Source organism: Hippocampus guttulatus, chromosome 7 (assembly GCF_054856545.1).
Source record: "Hippocampus guttulatus isolate MCC_2025c chromosome 7, RoL_Hgut_1.0, whole genome shotgun sequence".
NCBI classification, from domain to species: domain Eukaryota; kingdom Metazoa; phylum Chordata; class Actinopteri; order Syngnathiformes; family Syngnathidae; genus Hippocampus; species Hippocampus guttulatus.
The window spans coordinates 14,012,183-14,030,468 of NC_141267.1; the positions used below are offsets into that span (position 1 = coordinate 14,012,183).

At 42.2% G+C, this 18,286-nt stretch overlaps 1 protein-coding gene across 6 annotated transcripts in view; it reads right to left on the reverse strand.

The window, feature by feature from the left end:
* elavl4 (ELAV like neuron-specific RNA binding protein 4) overlaps positions 1 to 18,286 on the reverse strand; it is an 88,638-nt gene that overhangs the window by 18,734 nt on the left and 51,618 nt on the right. For all 6 annotated transcript variants that reach the window (XM_086115264.1, XM_086115262.1, XM_086115261.1 and 3 more), the window contains 2 exons: positions 12,952 to 13,055; positions 6,123 to 6,276 (listed from right to left, as the gene is read on the reverse strand). In XM_086115264.1, the coding sequence (XP_085971390.1) occupies positions 6,123 to 6,276; positions 12,952 to 13,055 (258 nt within the window). The remainder of the gene's footprint in view (positions 1 to 6,122; positions 6,277 to 12,951; positions 13,056 to 18,286) is intronic.

Genomic DNA, 18,286 nt, shown 5'->3' on the forward strand with positions numbered 1-18,286 from the left:
TTATGCGAAGACGCGCGTCCCCTCAATTTATTTATTTATTTTCGAAAACAACTTTATGCTGTTTATTGCCATTCCCAGGTGAGGTTTATTGTGTAACTAAACAATTTTATCTTGTAGAGTTGAAACAACCGGATAGCTTAGCCTTTATGAAGTCCGTTTAGCTTCATGCTAACAAACAAAGTGCGAGCGCACATCCGGCTCGTCCAAAATCATTGACCGGTCCTTGATAACAGCCTTTTTAAAGTTAAAATACAACTTTTCTTTTTTACAGTACAGTATGATTCTGTGCGATCAGCAGATTTGGTACAATTCTATAAGGAAACGGGCCCCAAACGTTTTTGCACCACGGACAGGTCTCAATTAAAGTCAAATGTTGATGGACGGTCGCTCGCCTCACTGTGTTCAGCCCCACACGTTTGGCCGCTTGCCCGGTAGTTTCTCGTTCGACGCATGCTCGAAGCCGGGCTGAACTGAACTGAAAAAGGAACGAATCAGTTCCTTTCAGCATGTTCACTCAAAAGATGTGTTTGTTTTGCGGATGACGGTGACACAACACTACCCGAGAGACTTCTACCTCTGTGCTCCACACACACACACGCACACACGCACACACGCACACACACACACACACACACACACACACACACACACACACACACACACACACACAGAAAATACAAAATGCTTGGTACACAAATGTGCAGTGACCCACTTGAAGCTGGTGTGCTTTTAATATTTTCAGTTCACATCACTTACGTGTATGTGTACCCATGGTTAAAAAAAAACCTTTGAAAAGAAATGAAACGTTCATATTTTTGTTGCAATGAATTTGAAAACATGGTGAGTTGTCAAGCACTTCATAAACGACTCAAATTTTTTTGAACATGTGACAGGATAACCTGGATCGAGGCGTCACATGCTGATTATGTGTGCGCAAATGCTTCTTGTGTTGATCCTGAAAGGGTTATGCTGTATCGTTTAGCAGCAACTAAATAAGTCTCAATAAAGATATCCTCCTTGTCCTCCTGTCCCTTCTCTAGAAACATGGATCTTCGATCGTCAGCAAATGCTAGCATTAAGTTGCTGTTACAAATAGCTGTGTTTAAAATGATTAGCAGACCGTCAAGATGACGCGCTCATAATACACGTCATTTTCATGATTAGCGGCCAATATGAATGTGTGTATTCGCCAGAAAAGTACAATAAATCAATATAGAGGTGTATATTACAGACTTTTAAATTTGATTTTCCCAGCTAAATTAATCCCTTGAATAAACGGATCTTTGAACAGTGGAGCAAGACATGTAGACAGATTATGTAAAAATACTCAGAGGTGTATAATCTCCATCTTCTGTGAAAATTTACTTCAATTACTGCAGCTCCCTGACACGTAGTGACTATCTCCATTTGTATATTCATAGGTCTGTATTCTACTGATCCTGGGAGGCCAAGGCAAAACACAATGTCGATTGAGTGGAAGCAGAAACAAAACCGTTAAAAACGATTTCAAAATCTTTAGGTTTTAGAGTATTTTCTTTGGGCAGGACAGTGCCTAACTGGTTAGCACACATCCACCTCACAGTTAAGAGGTTCTGCTGTCTGGCCTTCCTGTGTGGAGTTTGCATGTTTTGCCTGTGCTTGTCTGAATTTTCTCCAGGTACACCAGTTTTGTCCCACATGACCAAAAATATGTGCTAGGTTGAATGAAGACCCTAAATTGTCCCTGGGTGGGATTGTGAGCACGAATGGTTGTTCGTCTCTGTGTGCCCTGCGATTGGCTGGTAACCAGTTCAGGGTGTACCCCGCCTCCTGTCCGAAGACAGCTGGGATAGGCTCCAGCACTCTCGTGACCATGGATGAATGGATTGACCATCTTTGATTTTTTTTTCCCCCCCGGAACACTATTTTCTTCTCTTACACAACAAAAAACTTTTAGTTTGTTTTATTCGGAGGTCGGTAAAGATTATTTAGAATGCGGTCATGGAAAAATTTATGTTCACCGCTTTGATGTTCCCAATTGAGAGGCGTTAGAATTTTTTTCCAATGCCCGTTCCTTTTAGATGCATATAGCGAGCACATTAAAATGGTTGCATAATGTGCCAACTAAATCAAAAGATTGGGTGAGCTGTTCCAAAGGAGTTATGGTATGGCAGATGCAAAAAGAAACATTCCTTTTGCAGTTCTTTAATTAGACCGAGTGAGGTGGGGGTGGGCAGGGGGAGGGGGAAGCAATGTCCTTGTTTTAAAGTAACATTAGAGTGCCGAGCTACAGATGGCATTTGAAGAAGTAGCCAGTGAAGAGAAGCGCAGACTTTGAAGAGTGGAGGTGCCCTGTGCTTTAGCCTCTGTCAGAGCGAAGCTTCAACCATCTGTCTGCTTGCATGAGCGTTCCACCACAGGAGTTATATGCTTTCCTAAGATAATAGAAAACCAAATAAAGGCAAGTCGAGGCTGAAGCCATTGCACCAGGAGGCTTTTTCAGTTTTTCTTGTAATTACTTCACTGAATAATTACCAAGAAACATTTGTTTCAATAAGTAGTTATTTAAATATATGCCAAAGAGATACTTTCATCTGAATAATTGCACAGTCCGAGCTGGAAAGGGCTGAATAGATGTTTTGTAGTCCTTGCACGTTGTGCTGCAGTTGCTTTGCTTGATTTGGGCGGTTAAAAAGACTTAACCAGCAGTAGCGGCATTATCTAAATCAGAATTTATTGCTATTTTGATCAGGAACAATGCTCCCATCCATCCAAGTTGAGCTGAATACCAGCTAATTATTCATTCAGCATGCAAAATGCACTCGTCGGTAGGCACACAGGCAATCACCATCATCTCGAGTCGTGTTATGTTTGCAAGTTGTTACCATGGAGATCTTTAGCAGCACGACCCAGCATCCCACAGTGATCAGCACTTTAGTTCCGCATCGACATTTGAAGGGGAACAGACGATGGATCTAATGTATTTGCGATCACTGATAAGTAAGCATTGACCTCTGTTTACATCGAGTCCCGTATTGATCCAAAGCTGTCACAAGGTCCCAGCTGAGAGGCCTTTCCCTCGTGGCTCAGAGCGAAGGCAAGAGGGGTGCGGGGGGGATTTGTCTTATACGACTACTGTGGATTGAGACAGAGACAGCGAAATACGGGGTTTGGAAAAAGTCACTGGAAAATTGGGCAAATTTGACGTGTTTACTTCCAGCTACCTGAGATGTGTGTGTATTGTGCTCACACTTCTGTTGATAGAGAAAGAACAGTCCGATCTGTCCTACTCGTGCTCAGTGAGTAGCCCATGTATTGATATTAGTGTTACTTCTGTCTGTGCATGACCAAAAATCCCATATTACATTTCCATTCACAATAAAATATTCCCCAAGTTTTCTCCCATTTTCCACTGGTGTCGCCCAGGGCTCTGTCCCGGAACTACTTCTCTTCATTAAATGGATTCCACGATTGTGCAATATTTTCCATTGGGTCATCATCCATTTTCACTGCTATGTGGATGACAGCCATCTCTAAGTCTCCACCAAACCCGTAGCAAGTCTTCCACCTTTCTTCCTTCCCTATGGACTGCCTGTCTGAACTTCAACCATGGTTCTCCTTCTGTTTTCTCAAAGTGAACAGTGACTACACAAAATGCCTTGATAATCATACACTAGCAACACACTTAGCCAGCTTGCACATTTCCACCTGTGTGACCAATTTACATTTTATTTAGCAAAGTATGCATCCCAACACCTGGGAAAACTGGAATGACAATACATGGCAATCGAAAGGACAATAAGGGAGTCTTCTGTGTGTCTGTCCTTTATGCTAATCGGTTTTTATATTTTGTCAGTCACAAGAGAGTTTTAATTTGCAGAACATTTCTCTCTTGATGGCTTTGTGTGTGCCTGTGTCATGTCTGTGCCTGTGTGAGGAAATGGTACTGCAGCATTACTCTTGGGGACCCTCTTAAATCCTCCATGTTTTTAATCACCACCATCTCCTTCCGTCTAATTAATCATTAACATTTCTCCTGCTGATCCTTAACCTTCTGGGGACACCTTCAGGTACATCCCTGGTGTGTGTGTGTCTCAGTGGTAGTCACGGCAGCATTAATGGCTAGTGCTCACACTACACCAATCTACAATTCACTTGACTGATGACGTTGACCTAGTTTTGGACTTAGGACAATTTTTTTTTACCTTTTCTTCAGCCCTAGACAGAAGAGTGAATTAGTAGTACTGTCATCTTTATCCAAAGTCAGCAGGTGGTTGTAAAGCTTGGTTCACATTTATAGGGTTAAATAAAAGACATGTAGAACAAATAAGCAACACAAAAAATATTCTTAATTCAAATTCTAATTAAAATCGTGTTTCTGTGGTGTGCGAGATTTTTTAAAAAGTACTTTGTAAAAAGCTAAACTACAGTTGGACCTTCTTTTTTTCTGTATAGCCGTACAGTAATAGCAAAACAATTACATTTCAAAATGAACTCTGAAAGCATGAAAACGAAGCACATTTTCACCACAATTATAGTTAGTTTCATGAATGTAAAATGGGATTTCAGTTTGCTTTTTTGAAAGCACTCTTCTTTTTATTTGATTTGGGGAAGGAAAATGTTTTTTTCGTTAGTTTCGTAAGCTTCAATAACCTTGAATTATTGAGTCCGAAGTAACCCAGGCTGCGGTGAATGCATAAAGAACGTTGCCTTGGCGTGACCAGCCTCAGGTTTGTTTTATTCATACTATGTGGCCTGAGCTGAGCTGCTAAAAATGGTTGATGAACATGCATGTGGGTGTGAACAGATGTGTTTTCTGTGGCCTCGCTATGCGTTGTGGCGTGTGCCGCTCTGCAAGGAATCCCAGGGGATGCTCTCGGTTGCGCGGTTATACGACATGACCGTTTGTTAAGTCGGTGATGCACTCGCCTTTCTCAAGTGTGTGCTGATGAGTATAGAAATTGTCTTTTTGCAGCTGCCCTTTGCTCCTTCCCTCATCTCATTTCCTCTCCTTCACACATATGTACCCGATGCGCTTCTATTTTCTCCTTGTCGGCACCCCCACCACACATCGCCTTTGTTTTCCTTTCCCCTCTCCTATAATCCTATCGCCTCACCCCGCCGTCTACAGGCGGTCCAGCACTTCACTGCCAGCGGTGATTTATTCTGCTTCATCAGTACACATTGCACATAAGATGTGAAGCAGGTTGCAGCCTGTAGGCACACACACACACACACACACACACACACACACACACACACACACATGCACGCCGCCTCCCCTCACACCTAAATGCACACACACAAATATATAAACGCACACGCGCCGTGAAATGGATCTAAGAGATGCTGGAGGGCTGCGTCTGAAACACAATGGCCCGATGTGATTCAATGTTTAGGATGGAGTGTAATTGTGTAATTGAGCATGCATGTTCGATGAAGATTTAAAAAAACATCTTGGTCAGTCATGAAATTTGATTCCAACGTGCTAAAATAGCCTTGACGTAGTTATTGTAATGAATCAAAATGTGATTAATAAAGTAAAGATTTGGCATACGGGCAGAGTTTAGAAAAATCTCACCGCTAGCCACCAAACAAGACCTTTATAAAATAAAATAATGATGATGTTGTCTCAATTTATTCACAAATGTAATTAGCCAGGGTGAAAGCTGGGTCTGTGTAATTGAACATAAAGGCACTGTAAATTCATGAAATTTGACACACTGCAGAGAAGAATGTTCTCTGCTTGCCAAATTTGAACAAATCAATAAAATTGCCAAATATGTGAAATCAAGCTCCAAAATCATTAAAAGTCGAGCAATTTTTTGGATGCTGTTGGCGTGTCCGCTGAGTGCACCGAAAACGTGAACGGCTTGACCTTCACCTGTCAATTAAACACCTACAACTCACTGCTGGGTTAGCGGCTAATTAGCTAGCTCATGGGCTAACATGCCTCCGAGCGACTGACATATATCTGACGTCGGAAACTAATTGCCGATGTGGGTTTGACGTGATAACGTAAAATCCCGATTGGGACGTATATGCTCCGTTTTTGGATAAAGGACAGAGAATCGTGTTGCATTATTGCATTATTTATGTTTGCTTGTGTGAGGCTTGAAAAGTAGCTGCTGCCCCATGGATACCTGTGACCTGGTCGACAAGGATGCGGGAGGTGATGATACGTCCGTACTGCGAGAAGAGCTGCTCCAGCTCTTTCTGGGTCATGGTCTTGGGCAGGCCGCTCACATACAGGTTGGCGTCACGGATCGAAGCCGAGCTGGGTCGCGCATACGAGACCTGCGAAACGAAAAAAAAAAAAAAAAGCTCGCTGGTAAACCAATGAATAAGAGCACTTCCATTTTTTTGGGGGTGGGGGGGAGGGAGATAAAAGCATAATAACTACAAGGATGTTGCGTCTGAGCAAGCGGACAAGTGTCTCAGACAACGCTGGGGGAGAGAAATGAGACACACGTTACTTTGGGATTATCTCGACTGATTCAGTTCTTCGGAACAATGATGAGATAACACTTGAAGTCGTTTTCTGGGTGAATCGAAGGGATCTTTGTCCCCCCCAGGTAGTTGGACGTCATGTCTTTTAAAAGGAGAGCTGGAATTGTCTGGGGAAAAGGATTAATACTCTTAAGACTTGAACCCAAAATGTAATTGACTCAATCCATTGGGGGCATTATTCAGAGTGAAAATATGAAAGAACCATGATCTTCGATGTCTTTCTCAATCTGCAATTTAACAGAGACTTTAATCATTAACCCGTTGCTAAGATACCAGAATCCTTTAAGCTTTTTAAAAGGAGTTCCTTCAGAATTTTTCTGAAGACACGCTTTCACAGTTAAGCTGTATGAAGCAATGTCGCTGGGTCTGGAAAACAGAGGACCCCGCTAACAATCCTGTTTCCTGCCCATCAAAAACTGCACCAGTACGGATAGAAATTTGATTCGCATATAACCGCCTCTCCACTGCCTCTCCCATCTGACACTTAAGGTCTGATTACACGAGACAGTTTTTAACAAAAAAAAATAAAAAATAAAAATAAAAATAAAACCAAAAACTTTTGGATGCTTGATCATAGAACAATGGCAATTCGGAGAGTAAAAACGGGCCCCAAAGCCAACATTTTTAAAAACTCCCGATTTATTCTTCGCCAACAACCGAACGTGCTCTCATGAGAGTTGAGCACACATTAGGTAAAAATTTGAGGCCGTTGTTTTACAGCAATACAGTGCCTTAAGGTCTCAGTACATACCGCAAGTTTGCCTCAATTTCTAAATTCTGTATGTATGATGAGGAATATCCATCCATGAACATTATGCCACTAAATTGTAGTTTAGCTGACGTCGGTTTGTTAAGCATCCCAATTGCTTCGCCTCGACCTCTGCGGCTCTTGAAGAAGAGGAAAGTATTTGGAATCCGACTTGCTTTCCATTTTGTGCCAACAGATTTTGATCCGTCGCACGAATATTTTTTGGAGTGGTTCGACACCTCATTATTGTTGTGAATCCGCGCGTTACTGTCAAGAAAATCCTATCCGTTAAAAATAACATCCAATACACAAGTGCAACAGCTTATACCTTTTGAATTTTTCTGACATTTGCACGGTTTCTATTCAAGCTTTTGGACATCCAAACAGGGTTTGAATGGAACCACAAACAAATAGGCACACCTACATATGCAACACAGTTGACATGTGCCACTGCATAGATTCTACAACTGGAGTAAAATATTGTACCCCTAAGGCACAGATCTGGCCCGCCACATCATTTTATGTGGCCCGCAAAAGCAAATCAAACATGTCAACTTGCTAAAATCTCGACCAATATTAATTAAAAAATTTTTTAAGATGGCGCGCCCTGAGCAGCTGCCTCTCCAGCAGCGCATATCCCTGTTTCAGTTTCTTTTCATCCTTTTATTTTATTTTTTCTTCTTCCCATTTTGTTTTGTGTGGTTTTGTACCCCAAACCTATGGGGGTGGCATCTTCATTTCTGCTCATCCCCTTTATTTTCTTTTATCTTTTTACGTATCAGGTGAATGGGGAACCCGATCGCACACACGACCCCATTGTTTACAGTAGGCACCAGCTGTTAGCATGGCGAGCTAACAGCGGGCTACTGGCCTACAAACCTAACATCCCACGCGAGTTGATTATTTTTTGCAAATTTCCCCAGTGTGGGACAAATAAAGGTTATCTTATCTTAAAATTCTCATAGGTAATAAAAAAGAGACACATTGTAAGCATTTTATTGTAACCAAAGCCCTCATTACAGAAATGTAAACAATACTTGAATAAACTGTTCGTTGTGACTTTTTTTTAGTTGGTTTCAGTCATAACGGCCCTCCAAGGGATACGGTAACTAAAATGTGGCCCGCCACAAAAATTAGTTTGACATCCTTGTACCCTAAGGTGACAAAAGACAAAATCAACCCATTGCAGGAATAAAACGTTTTCCTCCTTTCCACCAATTACCCACAGCAGTTCTGTCAGTTCATCATTGTCACACATTGATCATGGCGCGTAGCCGGAAGCATATGTCCGGACACGCAGAGCTTTCATTGGCGCTTGGCAGCCATTTCCATTCTGAAGTCACCTCAGACGTTTCCAAATGGCAGCCGTCTGAGCTTTCTGCCCGTAAACTTTGCAGCTGTCACAACCAGGTCCTAAATATCTTCATGTCGACCTGATTTTCGCTTCGCCAAAGTTTCAAGTAAATCCCATTACCAAATACTGCTACTACTGCCGCTGCTGCAGCCGACTGGAGCGGCTTTGCCTCGCAGTGCTTTCATTAGCGCTGACAGGTGGGGGACGTAAGCCATCGAGTCAGGTTTAAGATAGGCAAATATGGGGGATATGTAGTCATATCCTTGAGCAAGTCAACTCGTGATGAACAGCTGGCTTTCCCCAATCCTTCACTTTTGCCGTGTCTGCTTTTGCACGTCTTCGCCAGTGGCCTCGCCGTTTAGTTCTTTATCTAAACGGCAAAAGTATTCTCTCTCTCTGGACCTTTTTCCCCACCCCTCTCTATTCCCTGTCTCTCTTGCTGCCTCATTAAACTTCTCCCTCTTCCTCACATTCTGCAGCGCTTTCCCCCTCTTTTTCATGCTCCCTCATTTTCTCTCCTTGTCAGCCAAGTGCAGATGTCTAATCCATCAACACCTCCTCAAGCTGTGTGCGCCTTTGTGTAAAACCGTGGCGCAGATGTGTGCGTGAAAAGTTGGGAAAAAAAACTCAAAGCGTTAAGATTTACGCGTGCACAGGCGCAGGGCGTTTCAATGTGTCTGAGACGATGTGCACGTGTGTCACGGGGAGCTTCCGTCACCTTTGGCATGCTACTTCCCCTCACACCTCAGTCGGGGAGCAGTATCGCAGACTGACAACATCGGAGGTGTCAAGAAAGAGGAAGCCACGAAAAAAAAAATTAAAATGTCGCTACACATCACTTGTGGACATGTGAACTTTCGTCTCAAGTGTCCTGTCAAAAATCGGGCGTGGCAACCTTCATTGTCGAAATTCCGACCAGACATTGAATTGGCCGCATTGCTTGGGTCACAAGAAAGGGAAGAAGTGAATGTAGGGCTTTGTGATTCATTGATTTAATCTACTGACAACCAAGTGGCATTTTTGTTTTGCGGATTTCAAAGCGTGTCCCCATCGATGTGCACTGCTTCAACCAACAACATGGCTGTGAACAGAGTTGGGGCAACTTCAAAGAGGCTACATTGGTGACTACTACGATAAGATCGGAATAAGTTCTAAGGTTTTTGCTTATTACTTGAAAAGAGATTGGCCGAAGCAATCGTGGAGTCATCTGCACTTAACTCTTTCATTCCACAAGATGTACTTGTACGTCTTTTTTAAAATTAGGCCCCGCCTACCAAGGACGTACTTGTACGTCTAAGTCTTTTTTTTTTTGCATCATAGAGAGGAGGAGGGTCTGATGCAGTCTGTGAATGAGAATAAGACGTTTGCGTTGTAAATCATGTAAAAAAGCGACCAGAAGGTGGCGGTGGTGCCTCACGTGCTTGAAATGCATGCTTTTACAAAAAGCTGTTTTACTCCGTTTTTTGCCCAGGAATCGCCATTTTCATGAAACACAAAATGACAAGAGGAAACAAAAATCATTCATATGATTTCTCTGGAGCTGATGCTGGTTAAAAACTACATTTCCTATTTGGGATAACTTGATCTAATGTGATGTTTGGATATTTTTTGGCACGTACAGTAGAAAACGGGAATTGCTATGATGTCGTTTTACACAGCGACCAGCACCAACATTATGACTCTTGCACAATGTCAAGTTATCCAATCGATCCAACAGAGCTGAATCATATACTCTGCCTTTATGACTTCATTCAAGTTGAGTTTTGATTGACACTCACAGAAAAGTATTCATTTCCAGCAATGTGGTTGTAACGACAGCTGCGCTTGTATTTTTGTGAATTTAATTACAGGGAGTTCAAAATACCGTATTGGCCCGAATATAAGACAGTGTTTTTTTGCATTGAAATAAGACTGAAAAAGTGGGGGTCGTCTTATATTCTGGGTCAAGACGTTATACCCATTCACGACGCTAGATGGCGCCAGATATCATTGAAGCGAATGCTGAACTTGACTTCCCAGGCCAAAGCGAACCCCTGTCACGAAGAATAAAAATAAAACTAGCGGTAGCACGAAGAAGAAAAATAAAAAATAGCGGTAAGAAAGAAAAGAGATGAAAATAATAGGAGATAACAGAAAATGGAGAAATGTAGCGATAATCTGGAGAAAAGTGGGTTGAAAATCGACCAGGTTAACCGGCAGCTGAGGAGAAGTTATGATGTAATTTACATTTCAAAAACCAGAAGCCATTCATTTACGAATGTGATTGCACTTTAGTTTACATATTTAAATGTTCAGATATTAAGATTTGAATGAGGCAAAAAAACATGCTTTTTCTCTCAAATATATTGTTATAATCATTTGTTTCAGATGTATTGTAATTATTTTCTGTATAAAAATTAATTTGGTGTTCAAAAAGTCTTTTTTCAAACTTGAGTCTTGAAAAAGAGGGGGTCGTCTTATAATCAGGGCCGTCTTATATTCGGGCCAATACGGTACTAGGATCAGCTCTGATAACGACCAGGTCCAGTTCTCTACCACTTGTACTCTACAACTGCAATTTCAATTTCAATTTGTTTCCTCCTCAGTGTCAGTCAAAGCACACCGCAACTACTTTTCTAACGGCAGAATATGTGCCATAATATCTCTAATATGCCAGTCGACGAACCGGCGTTGAAGACTTAACGCGGCGTTTGTTCTAAAAGACAACCACAAAAAGATACTTTCCATCTGGACAGTTGAATACATTAGGGAGAAAAGGAAAAGACGACGAGAGGTGGCCATCAGAAAATAAAAGCTATGAGTGGAAAGGGCACGCGAGTCTTTCTTTCAACAGTGAAGAGCGAAAGAATCGCTGCTATTTTGTCAAGTGGCGCTAAAAGCTCTAATGAAGGTAGAGCGGTTCTCGTGGATCTTATATGCAAATATATGCACACACTGACCGCTGTGTGTCGCACATATGGGTGACAAACAAACACGTCGTCACGGATCCCCGACAAACAGACGTGCACATGCACATTCGATGGCTCAACACACACACACACACACACACACACACACACACACACACACACACACACACACACACACACACACACACACACACACACACACACACACACACACACACAACACATATAATTGTGTCTCTTTGGCAGAGGTTCAGCCAGAGGCGGACTGCGGTGCTGAACCCGGGCGAGACAGAGCGCATCTGCAGGAAGAGAGCGGGGATTCTCGGAGGGTTTTCACAACTGTGGGCTAATCCTATCCTATTACATTAGATTACATCAGATTAGATGTGATGAATTTGATTAGATTGGATCAGATTAGAACCGTTTGACAGGGATGTGGATGCAGGGATTACCCCAGAGCCACAGATTTACTGGTCGTCTTGAAAAGCAACCAGCTCGGGCACCGAGCCGCAGAGGGAAATGCATCAGAGGAAATTCTAATACAAGCCCCCCCCCAAAAGCAAAACTACAAGAACCATTCGCAGGGGCGCCAGTGTTGAAATGTGTCTGGGTTCGTGCGTTGACACCTGTCATCAAGCTCGCACGAAATCACGACAAGAGAGAGGCTTCACATATTTGGAAAACGCAATGATGACATTTTATTAGTTCCCAGAAATGTCACGGTAATTTCGAGATGAAATATTGACATCTGGAAAAGTACAACCCATGTCATCTTTTATTTTTTTTTTTTACTTTGTTGTTTTTGTCAATTATTTCGGAGGCTCATGCATGTTAATCACATCTCTGCCTCACATTCAGTTACCAACAGCAACCCAAATTGGCTTCGGGAAGAGCAGTGCACTTTTTTTTTTTTTTTTAGCATTCATAAATATCAATTATTTAACACACATTGTTTATCTTAAAAATACACAATAAAGAAACGCAGTGGGACTTGAAGGTCGCAATATGATAACGTTGGGATATTTTGCCAATGACAATATAGTATCGCGATTTCTTTTTCTGCATTGCAATATCTGTGAGACTGAAGAAGGGACACTTGTAGAAAGGAGACGTTTTGCACATTAAGGATATATATATTTACTTATTTTGGACTGAAGAAAACAGATGCTCACCATGGCCTCAGTATTGAAATAAGATTTACAGTTTATGGTTTCCCAATGCTTTTCATACAATTAGTCTGTCACCCTGCCTCCTTGCCGACACTAGTGGAGTTTTGCCTGTTTTAATTCCGCTTCTCCTCTCTCTCCCTGCTACCAGCTTCATGGCCATGACGTGCAAAACCGCATCAGAGAGCAATATCGACATCTGGTACTATATTGATACGATACAGTAAGCGATTACAATGTGAAATAGAGTGAGATAGCAAGAGGAACATTGGCTTTGGCTGTTACCTTGATCGTTTTGGTCTGAAGTCGGAGTCCATTTAACGTGTTGATGGCTTTCTCTGCGTCCTTTGGATCGATGTAGTTGACAAAGCCGTAGCCCAGACTCTGACCTGAGCGAAGGAGGAAAAACAAGCTGTTAGACCTCCATTGACGTATCCATTTATAGTCATCATGACCAAAGACCAAACTGATATGGATTACTCATGGCAACTAGACTTCAGTAAAAGTAGGGGAATTATCTCAGTGAGAAAAAAAAAATCTTGATCATACTTTATATAAAGCGAAAATATCACACAACATCGAGTCAATACGATTTCTGCCCCAGGTGTCTGATCCTTGCTTCAGATCTCCATTCTTTATTCCTATTCATTGATCCCGTCATGTTATCGTAAAATACTCTGTACTGTAACTTTCCAGCAAAAATCCTTCACAACATACAGTGGAACTTCAAATTTGAATTTTTGCACGTGAAAATACAGCCAGTGCAGTATAGCCACCCAGAGCCTGAACCTTCCTACATCTGTGTTTTGCTTTTTCCTCGACATTTTTTTGTGTATTTTCTGGTCGCAGAGAAGATTACCAGTGAGGGTAAAGAGGAATTATTGATGGCAACCATAGAACAGCAATTGTTGTCTATACGGTCCACAGCTCTCTGTCCTGGATGCTCAGTTGGATTTCATTATGTTGACGCTCGTATTAAAAAGAAGTGTGTGGAGATGCCTCTGTAGGGTTTACTGCTAAACAGTGAAGTTGTAACGTAATGGCATTGCTTTCTCTGTACATCTTTGCAAAGCTTTATTTACTTTGGCTGACTGCGGTAAATGTCATTCTCACTTTGTTTTTATCGATGTCAAAGATATTCGGTAAGACGTGGTAGAGATACAGTACATGGGGATGGATGACTAGTGAATCACAAGGAAGCAAGTACGATGACAGTGAGACTCAAGCAAGCACCCCAGCAATTAAAGCGTGACACTAAGTGTATTTGCGGGCATATTTGGCTCTCTTTAGAGCAGCTGTAAAGTGTCCTCAGCAGCAGATTGCATTTGAGTGTGAAGCAGGCCTGACATCCCCCCCACAGATCAAGCCTTTCAACCGGCGTCGGACTTTAAGCAGACGCCCGCAGCCAACGGGGATCTTCATTTGGCTTGTTTTCCACAAGCAAGTGCCGATCCACCAGCACGAGCGCAACGTATTCCCGTCGGGTGCGGGAAGGGGCAGCATGCAGATATTCATGTTAATGGGAACAGACAGCGGTTAGTCGGAGACAAAGTGAATCGCAAAATATAGTTTCACAGAATAAATACGTTTGGGCTATGGGTATGGAGCAGTGTGCACTGAAGGGGCCAGGAGGGATTTGTAGCGCTAACATCAAAAAGCTGATGGTTTTTCCTCTTCTCGGCTCTCCTCCCTCTTTTCTTCTGGATTAACTGTGGATTATCCGAGGCTCTCTATTGTTAATTAAAAGGCAGACATCCTGGAGAGACGACTGCTATTTATAAGTAGCCGTCCGCTCTTCTATCTCCTTGTGTTCCTCCTCCTCGCAGCTGACATCAGGTGTTAACTTTGGCACTTTAAATATAACGAACAAAAAAAATGTGTTTGCATGCCTTCAGTGGTTTCATAAGTGGTGCTTTTCAATCACATATGTTCAGGTGGAGTGGTTTGGTGCCGAGATGACGCTCAGTGAGGGAGTCGAAATAAAATATGCTTGTTTGGTTTAGATTGGCCGTGAAATAGATTACTTGACAGTGAATAGAGAGTCAAATCATTGACTTTAGGGAAGCGGACAAATATCGGAGGCACTGATCTACCGCAAACACACAATGTTTTTCCACCATCATGCCATTCACTGACTATCTGGTATGTCCAATAAAAGTACAATGCAACCTTGATTCAACAAACCCAGAATGAACAGACCCCGGATTCAATGGATAGAAAATAGGGTCAAGTACATTCAAAAATCCCCCTCGTACAGTACCAAAGTCTGTTGGTTCTGCATTTCTTCACCATGCTAGTAAACAACAGTTTGTATTGTAATGAGTGTTTTTAGGCCACCAAAAATAGCCCAAAAAACGATGATGTGATGGACAATCGGCTCTGACGGACCACCCCTTTCCCCAATTGGTCCCCCAGATCGCAACGTTTCCCACAATCAGGAATATGATCGTTCATATGGGTTCTGAAAAGTCGGCTTCTTGCTTCTTAAGTTTCTTCAGTGCCACCTCTTTAACCCGCACACCACTAGAGAAATAGCTCAAAGTGCTGGTTCCATGAGCACATATGGATGACTAGCGGTGCATCAATTGCTTGCTACACTTCAGTCGAGCTTTCGCCCTTGCCTCCCACTTTCTCACCCTCTTCCCATCATCTTCAACAAGAAATGTGAGGTTTGACAAGCGCTGTTACCAGAAGGTTAGCTGGAAATTAAGTGTTCTGGTGAAGAGCACTCGTGTAGGGCAGTCTAGAGGGGCTGACAGGTGCTTAATGGTACCGAGACACTTAGCACTCACAAAGCCATTCAAGCGGCCAAACTGGGCCAACTAGGATGAACGCTAGCTACCTCTGTACACTAAGTGTCCATATGCAGTGGCTATAAAATGTTTACACATCGCGATTCAAACACTAGCTTTTCGTGATACCAAAAAATAAAAAAATAAAGGACCAAGATAAATAATTTCAAACCTTTTTCCACCATTTTCAGCAATAACTTGTACAACTCTGTTGGAATTTGTGTCGAATATTTGAGAGGCTGTGATCACGTGGTTTCACAAGTATGCACACCCTCTTATACTTGGAATGCGGCTGTTTTCAGAATTAGCCAATCATGCTCAAATTCATGTTAAATGGGAATCAGCGTGCACCTGATAACATTTAAAGTGCTTCTGATGAACTTCACAGTCAGGTGTTCGGCTTTTCATGATTTTAAATTTTTTATAAGTAGCCTTAATGTGGAACTGTTGATAATTCCCTCCACCTTTACAAAGGTCCCACCCAGTTCCTAGTCGGCAAAACACAGCTCCAAAGCACCATTCTGCCACAACCATGGTTCAATATAATTATGATGTTTTTAAGGAATGAGCAACATTTTACTTGTGCCAAACATACCATTTGGAATAATGAGAGGAGTGTGCAAGGGTCAACATTTTTCGACAGATTGAGGCTCAAGATGTTCCCCACTTTGTTTAATATTGGATGGTAGGGCATTTTCTTCTGATCTGAGAAATTCAATTCCAAGTATTCTATTCTGTCTTGTGCCTAATGGAAGACACAATAATTGTGTGATCCATCCATTATCTGAACCGCTTATCCTCACATATTGCATCATTCCAGTCTATGGAGGATGTATGTGTACTTTTTTTGCTGATCCAAATGTGTTTTTTGGCTTTGGTAAAGGTAATAAGTAGGATGCAATAAGTTTGTGGGTACATTTGTGTTTGCGGGGCAGCAAAGCTTGGCATTGCTATCGCTAAATACCCACGCCCACTTCCTCTTTGGCAAGGCTGCAAAGAGGGTAGGAGAGAGACGTTCTGGCTGCCTTCACTTCCCAGGTAAGCAAGTAGTTAAGAGAGACAGAGAGAGAGAGATGTACATCTGCCTGCAGCACCAGTGAAGACCCAGGAGGGGATTGCACCCATCGCTTCCCCGCTGCTATGGAGCACCTAACAGCAGGGAACAACAAGCAGACTGCCTGCACTGAGCACTGATGGGTGGGAGAGGCAACACCAAGGCAATACCGCTGGCAAATACACACACATGGTCACAAAACTCAATCAGCCAATCGCAGAAGAACACACAAACAAACACGAGTAATAAAGTGTGTCCTCGCAGCAGGACGGCGAGGGGCAGAATGTATAGCAGTCAATGAGTCATGGTGTGCCTGGAGGGGAGGTTCTGACTAAACTATTAAGTGGGTAACAACAAAGAAAGAAGAAGGAACACGTCCAGTTGTTTTTCTTCGTACACATGCATACTAGTACATGCCCCCCCCCCCCCCCCCGAAATAACAATAATGCCCGTTCATAGGACAATAACAATGCTGCCGGATCAGCCCTTCATGCTTCTTTGACTTCACTCCACTCTCAAGTCAAAACACGTAGGAGTTCATCAGATGTTGACTCAGGTTTTATTGGGATCATTCAAAGTCACGTCATCTCGAAATATCGAGTGGTCAAATTCAGTTTATCCGATTGTTCCCATTTGGAATAGGAAACCCTGATATGTGTGTGTAGGGTGGGTGGTGGTAGTAGGTGCACAGCAGAATAGTGAACTGGATGTACCATATGTGTTATTCTGGTACCCTGCACAACTTCTGGAAATACTGCTCATGTTTCAAAGACTTCAATGATGACAACAGGTATATTTATTTATTTATATTTACATATCAATGATGTATTAGAAGAAAAAAAATTTGAACTTGTGCCTTGAGATACAAGTTTAATTTGTTCTTGGCGATGCTCTTAACTCAGCCTTCATGCCCTAATTTCTTTTCCAGTGCTTTTTTTAAATAGGAAAAGAACCTCTCTGCAACACTGCTCTCTTTAAGAACACAGTGATAACACAATCAAATAGAATGTAAAGAATTGAAGAAGTTGTCTATAACGATTAGTTTTTGTGTTTCTTTGCCAACTGGCGGCAATATAGTACTGTACAATTGTCACAAATGAAGAAGACTTTCATAACGACTGTAAGTGACTCAGTCAGCAGCAGCATATATGCTTGTGAGGATTGTTATATTGTCTGTCTACATATTGCTTAAAACACCACCACATAGCTGCCATTTATTCGCCCATCTCTGATGTCTCCTATTATGTGTTGGCATTAAGCTTGCACAATTTCAAGCCAAGGTATGTGAATGCTTTAAATACAAAATGTGCAACTGTTTTTGTTTTATGCTTAGTTTAACTGCCTACTTCTAACAGGAGTGGCAAGAGACCGCTTGAAGCCTCTTGTTTGATGAATTGCGCATTGGTTTTTGTGAGGGGAGTTGAGTTCACTGATAGCACACAGCAAATCTAACATTTCGAGACAAAACGAACAACCCCCCCAAACAAACAAACAAACAAAAATCTGTATCTTAAACACCTCTTGAAGTAATCAAAATGCATTTCAGTGTGTGTTGTCACCCCTTGTTAATTCCATGTGCTAATGTAAGAATTTATGCAGTCACCATAAAATGAGTGACATGGCAACTGAGCCATGAGTGACAGATGTGCAAATGAGTGAGGATTCGGTCAACGAGTTGTGAAATTACTATTTCTTGGGGGTTATTGGGAGCGTATTTAGTGGTAACTTCCAATCCCGCGACAACCCCGTGATTCAGAGTACAGCCTGTACTGAG